This window comes from Rhagoletis zephyria, unplaced genomic scaffold, assembly GCF_001687245.7.
Source record: "Rhagoletis zephyria isolate East Lansing unplaced genomic scaffold, Rhagoletis_zephyria_1.1 Rzeph_scaffold_01844, whole genome shotgun sequence".
Lineage (NCBI taxonomy): Eukaryota > Metazoa > Arthropoda > Insecta > Diptera > Tephritidae > Rhagoletis > Rhagoletis zephyria.
Genome location: NW_016158928.1, coordinates 25259 through 33137, shown reverse-complemented (window position 1 = coordinate 33137; position 7879 = coordinate 25259). Strand labels below are relative to the sequence as shown.

The window sequence follows — 7879 nt, the reverse complement described above, 5'->3', positions numbered from 1 at the left end:
TATATATAACTATCATATAGGGGAAATTGTCACCTTTGGTGGTCTTTTTTTGACATAACTCGAGAACCACTAGTCCGATTTTGCTCAAACAAATTTAAAAAAATTAAAAATTACAATTCCTTTAATCTGTTCATATATCGTTTGTCTATATAATCAACAGTTTTAAAAAAATTTAATATTTTAGGCAAAAAATATATTTTTTCTTCATACATTTATTTTTACCGGCAAAACTGTTGATTATATAGAAATATAGAGCGGCAAGCTGAAGAAGAAATTTTCACCTCAGCATCTGCACCATTTATGGGAGATACTATTGGGGCTATCGACTGCACTCATGTGTCAATCATGAGTCCAAAAAATCATGAAGAAGCGTATGTCAACCACCATGGATACCATTCTATCAATGTGCAAATGGTAAGAGTAAAATTTGCTCAAGGGTTAAACTACTGAGAATTGATTTTATTTTTTGGCTGTCAATACTAAATACTCAGGAGCGCGACACGATTCATTCATTTGGAGCTCCTCTGCAGTCCGGAGAGTTATGCAGCGAAGTTTTGAAAATGGAAACTATAATATGTTTTTGATTGGTAACTTTTTAAATCCACTTAAACTTATTAAAATAATTTTAATTGAAAATGTCGAATAAACATTTGCAGGTGGCTCAGGATATCCTTTGGAGCCGTGGTTGATGACTCCTCTACCAAACCAACCAGAAGGGGGTCCTAAATTCCGCTACAATGAGGTATTGTGCAAAGCTCGAAACCCAGTCGAGAGACTTTTTGGCGTTCTCAAAGGAACTTGGCGTTGGTTATCTCAACAAAGGACTCTTTTGTATGATCCTGGATATACTGGAAAAGTAGTAAAAGCATGCACAGTGTTGCATAACTTGCGATTGGATGACCAAACATACGATCCCGAGACTGAGTTCCTAGAGCCAAGGACAAAGAGCAGTAATGTAAATCAAGACGCGCCGTCTTCAACAGCAAAACGCGTCCAAGACCGGCTAATTGCAAATTATTTTACATTAATAAAACGTTGATAAATAAAAATTCAGAAGGAATACAATAAAATTATTTTGGCATTTTACTACACATTTTTATGTAAATAAAAACTCTAGTATCAATAACTTCAGTCGTATTTTGTCTTTAATTTGAGTAAATTTTTTTAAAGTCTAGAATTATTATATTCAACAAGTTTTATTGAGCTTGAGGCCGCTTTTTAATGAAAACTTATTGTGGAAAAGCAACAATAATTTGTAAAAATGGTAGAAGTGATAGCTATTTCGGACATCAGCACATTTCCTCATCAGACTTCTTTCAGTAGGATTCGAACCGAAGATCTAGAATTATATACGTAGATATTCATGAAATATAGGGTCCATCAAAAGACATCACAGTTTGTAGTCGTAGATCAGTTTCTATAATGTGATATGGCGTGGATTAAAACACCACGTAAAAGCACGTTCAAGTTACAGGGGCATCACAAAATTAAAACATGAATTCACAATATTAAATTTCATTACTTATTGCATATAAGAAATTTATGTGGTATATCTTACATGCAGTAAGTCCCGTATACCTCTTTATCAACTAAATTTGTAAACATTGAATTCATTTGAAAATCAACAGAACTTCAAATAACTCGCTTATTATAAACTAATAAAGATATCAACGTACTACGTCAATATGTAAAACTTCTTCGAATATCTTAAACAGTTATTCTAAATGTAAAAAGTTAACTTCATGCTATGTCGAATTAAAACTCAACTCTAACATAAATACAAAAAAAGGAACTTCATGCTCTATTAAATGAAAACTTAACTCTAACATAAATATAAAAACAAAAAAGAACTTAAACTTATATTTAAAACGCTTAAAACTAACATAAATATTAAAACAAAAAATTACTTCAAAAACTACATATTTACACAATATTTACAACCGGTAGATAGCCTTTGTTAAATATTTACACAATATTTACAACCGGTAGATAGCGCTTGTTAAAATATTAAAGGCATCCGCACATGCCTTTTAACCTTCCCTCATTGTGGTCATAGCTTCGGCCAACGATTTCGTTACCTGCACACTCGCCGTACTTGTTTCAGCTAACAACTGTTGAAAGAGCATAAGAATGTAATATTATTTTTTAGTATGTACAAAAAACTACCTTCAAAGCATCTGCTTGTCTACTTGCTATTTGTACATTCGCTGAACTCGACTCTGCTGCTGTTGAAAAAGAACCGAAAAAATTATAACTCAAATACAATATACAAATAAGTAAATTACTTTTGAGGCATTTGCTTGGGTCTGAGCAATTTCCAAACAATTATTTTTTCTCTTTTACCTCTACGTGGCGTTTTTCCTGCAGGAGTTATAGGAGTCGATGTGCACATCTCAATGCTCACTTCGTGAGAAATAGATGACATCTCGATGAGGACACCTTCATCACCCTCTTCCATACGCAGTGGAAGTTCCTAATGATGGGAAGAATTGTTAACTGCTGTGCTATTCAAAACTATTTATTTACTTTTTACCTCTTCCACTAGCACACTTTCAGCAACAGTTTCACAGCCCTGCACATAGTCGCTACCGACAAGGGCAAGCACGCGCCTCTCAAGCTCAGTGGGTGGCTCTTCATTAATGGGATTGTTTCCCGTCATTGTCTGCTTTCTTTTTCTATCACGCACCTTAGTGCTAGTACGGCTCTTCAAATCCCTTCATACCTTTTTGCAAAACAAAATTTTAAACGTGGTATTNATATATATAACTATCATATAGGGGAAATTGTCACCTTTGGTGGTCTTTTTTTGACATAACTCGAGAACCACTAGTCCGATTTTGCTCAAACAAATTTAAAAAAATTAAAAATTACAATTCCTTTAATCTGTTCATATATCGTTTGTCTATATAATCAACAGTTTTAAAAAAATTTAATATTTTAGGCAAAAAATATATTTTTTCTTCATACATTTATTTTTACCGGCAAAACTGTTGATTATATAGAAATATAGAGCGGCAAGCTGAAGAAGAAATTTTCACCTCAGCATCTGCACCATTTATGGGAGATACTATTGGGGCTATCGACTGCACTCATGTGTCAATCATGAGTCCAAAAAATCATGAAGAAGCGTATGTCAACCACCATGGATACCATTCTATCAATGTGCAAATGGTAAGAGTAAAATTTGCTCAAGGGTTAAACTACTGAGAATTGATTTTATTTTTTGGCTGTCAATACTAAATACTCAGGAGCGCGACACGATTCATTCATTTGGAGCTCCTCTGCAGTCCGGAGAGTTATGCAGCGAAGTTTTGAAAATGGAAACTATAATATGTTTTTGATTGGTAACTTTTTAAATCCACTTAAACTTATTAAAATAATTTTAATTGAAAATGTCGAATAAACATTTGCAGGTGGCTCAGGATATCCTTTGGAGCCGTGGTTGATGACTCCTCTACCAAACCAACCAGAAGGGGGTCCTAAATTCCGCTACAATGAGGTATTGTGCAAAGCTCGAAACCCAGTCGAGAGACTTTTTGGCGTTCTCAAAGGAACTTGGCGTTGGTTATCTCAACAAAGGACTCTTTTGTATGATCCTGGATATACTGGAAAAGTAGTAAAAGCATGCACAGTGTTGCATAACTTGCGATTGGATGACCAAACATACGATCCCGAGACTGAGTTCCTAGAGCCAAGGACAAAGAGCAGTAATGTAAATCAAGACGCGCCGTCTTCAACAGCAAAACGCGTCCAAGACCGGCTAATTGCAAATTATTTTACATTAATAAAACGTTGATAAATAAAAATTCAGAAGGAATACAATAAAATTATTTTGGCATTTTACTACACATTTTTATGTAAATAAAAACTCTAGTATCAATAACTTCAGTCGTATTTTGTCTTTAATTTGAGTAAATTTTTTTAAAGTCTAGAATTATTATATTCAACAAGTTTTATTGAGCTTGAGGCCGCTTTTTAATGAAAACTTATTGTGGAAAAGCAACAATAATTTGTAAAAATGGTAGAAGTGATAGCTATTTCGGACATCAGCACATTTCCTCATCAGACTTCTTTCAGTAGGATTCGAACCGAAGATCTAGAATTATATACGTAGATATTCATGAAATATAGGGTCCATCAAAAGACATCACAGTTTGTAGTCGTAGATCAGTTTCTATAATGTGATATGGCGTGGATTAAAACACCACGTAAAAGCACGTTCAAGTTACAGGGGCATCACAAAATTAAAACATGAATTCACAATATTAAATTTCATTACTTATTGCATATAAGAAATTTATGTGGTATATCTTACATGCAGTAAGTCCCGTATACCTCTTTATCAACTAAATTTGTAAACATTGAATTCATTTGAAAATCAACAGAACTTCAAATAACTCGCTTATTATAAACTAATAAAGATATCAACGTACTACGTCAATATGTAAAACTTCTTCGAATATCTTAAACAGTTATTCTAAATGTAAAAAGTTAACTTCATGCTATGTCGAATTAAAACTCAACTCTAACATAAATACAAAAAAAGGAACTTCATGCTCTATTAAATGAAAACTTAACTCTAACATAAATATAAAAACAAAAAAGAACTTAAACTTATATTTAAAACGCTTAAAACTAACATAAATATTAAAACAAAAAATTACTTCAAAAACTACATATTTACACAATATTTACAACCGGTAGATAGCCTTTGTTAAATATTTACACAATATTTACAACCGGTAGATAGCGCTTGTTAAAATATTAAAGGCATCCGCACATGCCTTTTAACCTTCCCTCATTGTGGTCATAGCTTCGGCCAACGATTTCGTTACCTGCACACTCGCCGTACTTGTTTCAGCTAACAACTGTTGAAAGAGCATAAGAATGTAATATTATTTTTTAGTATGTACAAAAAACTACCTTCAAAGCATCTGCTTGTCTACTTGCTATTTGTACATTCGCTGAACTCGACTCTGCTGCTGTTGAAAAAGAACCGAAAAAATTATAACTCAAATACAATATACAAATAAGTAAATTACTTTTGAGGCATTTGCTTGGGTCTGAGCAATTTCCAAACAATTATTTTTTCTCTTTTACCTCTACGTGGCGTTTTTCCTGCAGGAGTTATAGGAGTCGATGTGCACATCTCAATGCTCACTTCGTGAGAAATAGATGACATCTCGATGAGGACACCTTCATCACCCTCTTCCATACGCAGTGGAAGTTCCTAATGATGGGAAGAATTGTTAACTGCTGTGCTATTCAAAACTATTTATTTACTTTTTACCTCTTCCACTAGCACACTTTCAGCAACAGTTTCACAGCCCTGCACATAGTCGCTACCGACAAGGGCAAGCACGCGCCTCTCAAGCTCAGTGGGTGGCTCTTCATTAATGGGATTGTTTCCCGTCATTGTCTGCTTTCTTTTTCTATCACGCACCTTAGTGCTAGTACGGCTCTTCAAATCCCTTCATACCTTTTTGCAAAACAAAATTTTAAACGTGGTATTAAATTACTAAAAAATGTTTACATACTGTGCGCCAGTGGTTGACGTTCTTCACCGCACCACCAAGGCCATTCAGCATTGACGCTAGTTCACTTCACTTCTTGTCGCAGTCCGATTTGCCATGAAGTTTCTGCAACCTGGATCCTGCCAATCCCGGCGTTTCCGTCAAAAAGTCCACCATGCGACTTAGTTGTTTTGCTGTGCTCCGGCTTCTCTTTTGAACACTGTGTACTGACGAAGCCATTCTATAATATGCGAAAATGGTTACGTCTAATAATACAAAATAAATAAACGTTTTATTTTACTTTTTATTTGGGCGCTGTAACCGCCTAAGCGATTTTGGCCAAGTGGGGGCCTCCCTCTTCATCTGGGTTCCGAGTTGAATACTTTCAGAGCTGGAGCGTCGGTGTCCATTTGAACGACATGGCCAAGCCAGCGAAGCTGCTGTGTTTTAATTCACTGCATTATGTCCATGGCGTTGTAAAGCTCATACAGCTCATCGTTCCATCGTCTGCGGTACTCGCCGTCGCCAACGCGTAAAGGTCCGTAAATCTTCCGCAAAATCTTTCTCTCGAACACGCCAAGAGCCGCCTCATCGGATGTTGTCATTGTCCATGCTTCTGCACCATATACCAGCACGGGCATGATGAGTGACGTATAGAGCGTGGTTTTCGTACGTCGAGAGAGGACTTTACTCCTGAATTGCCTACTCAGTCCAAAGTAGCACTTGTTGGCAAGAGGGATTCTGCGTTGGATTTCCATGCTGACATTATTATCGGTGTTAATGCTGGTTCCCAAGTAAAGGAAATTCTCTACTTTCTCGAAATTGTAACTGCCAACAGTGACGTGGGTGCCAAGGCGCGAATGTGCTGACTGTTTGTTTGATGACAGGAGATACTTCGTCTTGTCCTCTTTTACCACCAGACCCATTCGCTTTGTTTCCTTATCCAACTTGGAAAAGACAGAACAGACTTCGCGGTTTTTGATACCGGTGATATCGATGTCATCGGCATAAGCCAGCAATTGCACGCTCTTGTAGTAAACTGTTCCTGAGCGGTTCAGTTCTGCAGCTCTTATTATCTTCTCCAACATCAGATTGAAGAAGTCACATGAAAGGAAGTCGCCCTGTCTGAAACCCCGTTGAGTGTTATGGGACGNTGCCTTCCGTCTATCACAACTTGATCGATTTGGTTTCTCGTTTTTCGATCAGGAGACAGCCACGTATNGAAGCCAAGTCCTTCTCCACCTGATCTTTCCATCGCAGTGGGGGCCTCCCTCTTCCTCTGCTACCACCAGCGGGTTCCGAGTTGAATACTTTCAGAGCTGGAGCGTCGGTGTCCATTTGAACGACATGGCCAAGCCAGCGAAGCTGCTGTGTTTTAATTCACTGCATTATGTCCATGGCGTTGTAAAGCTCATACAGCTCATCGTTCCATCGTCTGCGGTACTCGCCGTCGCCAACGCGTAAAGGTCCGTAAATCTTCCGCAAAATCTTTCTCTCGAACACGCCAAGAGCCGCCTCATCGGATGTTGTCATTGTCCATGCTTCTGCACCATATACCAGCACGGGCATGATGAGTGACGTATAGAGCGTGGTTTTCGTACGTCGAGAGAGGACTTTACTCCTGAATTGCCTACTCAGTCCAAAGTAGCACTTGTTGGCAAGAGGGATTCTGCGTTGGATTTCCATGCTGACATTATTATCGGTGTTAATGCTGGTTCCCAAGTAAAGGAAATTCTCTACTTTCTCGAAATTGTAACTGCCAACAGTGACGTGGGTGCCAAGGCGCGAATGTGCTGACTGTTTGTTTGATGACAGGAGATACTTCGTCTTGTCCTCTTTTACCACCAGACCCATTCGCTTTGTTTCCTTATCCAACTTGGAAAAGACAGAACAGACTTCGCGGTTTTTGATACCGGTGATATCGATGTCATCGGCATAAGCCAGCAATTGCACGCTCTTGTAGTAAATTGTTCCTGAGCGGTTCAGTTCTGCAGCTCTTATTATCTTCTCCAACATCAGATTGAAGAAGTCACATGAAAGGAAGTCGCCCTGTCTGAAACCCCGTTGAGTGTTATGGGACGGTTATCGATAGCAATCGAACTTCAGTTGCGTTGCTAGTTGCCAAAACGATATTACATATTGCAACTGGCAACTTTCAATTGACAACTGCAGTTGCTACAAAGTGTGCAAACAGGCGACTACATTTTTGTGGTTGCTGGGAATATTTTTGGAGTGTATTTAGGAGCGAAAATTGAAAAGTGTGTCATATATTTTACTTTTTAATAATTTGAACGATATTAACATTTTGCAATGCAGTTTGCTTTTACAGAATATGGTGAAAAAAAAATACAAAACAATAACTTGAA

At 37.4% G+C, this 7879-nt stretch overlaps 3 protein-coding genes across 8 annotated transcripts in view; all 3 read left to right on the top strand.

Moving 5' to 3' along the window:
• LOC108365341 (uncharacterized) overlaps positions 1-7879 on the top strand; it is a 92948-nt gene that overhangs the window by 62048 nt on the left and 23021 nt on the right. The window lies entirely within an intron of this gene.
• On the top strand, positions 301-1065 carry LOC108365340 (putative nuclease HARBI1). Its single transcript, XM_017619338.1, has 3 exons — positions 301-414; positions 492-587; positions 657-1065. Exons 2-3 carry the CDS (start codon positions 542-544, stop codon positions 1037-1039), a joined length of 429 nt encoding a protein of 142 aa, XP_017474827.1. The 5' UTR covers positions 301-414; positions 492-541; the 3' UTR covers positions 1040-1065.
• LOC108365339 (putative nuclease HARBI1) lies at positions 3058-3822 on the top strand. The gene is made up of 3 exons (XM_017619337.1): positions 3058-3171; positions 3249-3344; positions 3414-3822. Exons 2-3 carry the CDS (start codon positions 3299-3301, stop codon positions 3794-3796), a joined length of 429 nt encoding a protein of 142 aa, XP_017474826.1. The 5' UTR covers positions 3058-3171; positions 3249-3298; the 3' UTR covers positions 3797-3822.

Bases quoted from the DNA above. Each gene is read 5' to 3' on its own strand.
- LOC108365340 (XM_017619338.1), top strand. From the start codon at position 542: ATGCAGCGAAGTTTTGAAAATGGAAACTATAATATGTTTTTGATTG. The intron at 588-656 runs GTAACTTTTTAA...AAACATTTGCAG, and splicing joins CTATAATATGTTTTTGATTG to GTGGCTCAGGATATCCTTTG.
- LOC108365339 (XM_017619337.1), top strand. From the start codon at position 3,299: ATGCAGCGAAGTTTTGAAAATGGAAACTATAATATGTTTTTGATTG. The intron at 3,345-3,413 runs GTAACTTTTTAA...AAACATTTGCAG, and splicing joins CTATAATATGTTTTTGATTG to GTGGCTCAGGATATCCTTTG.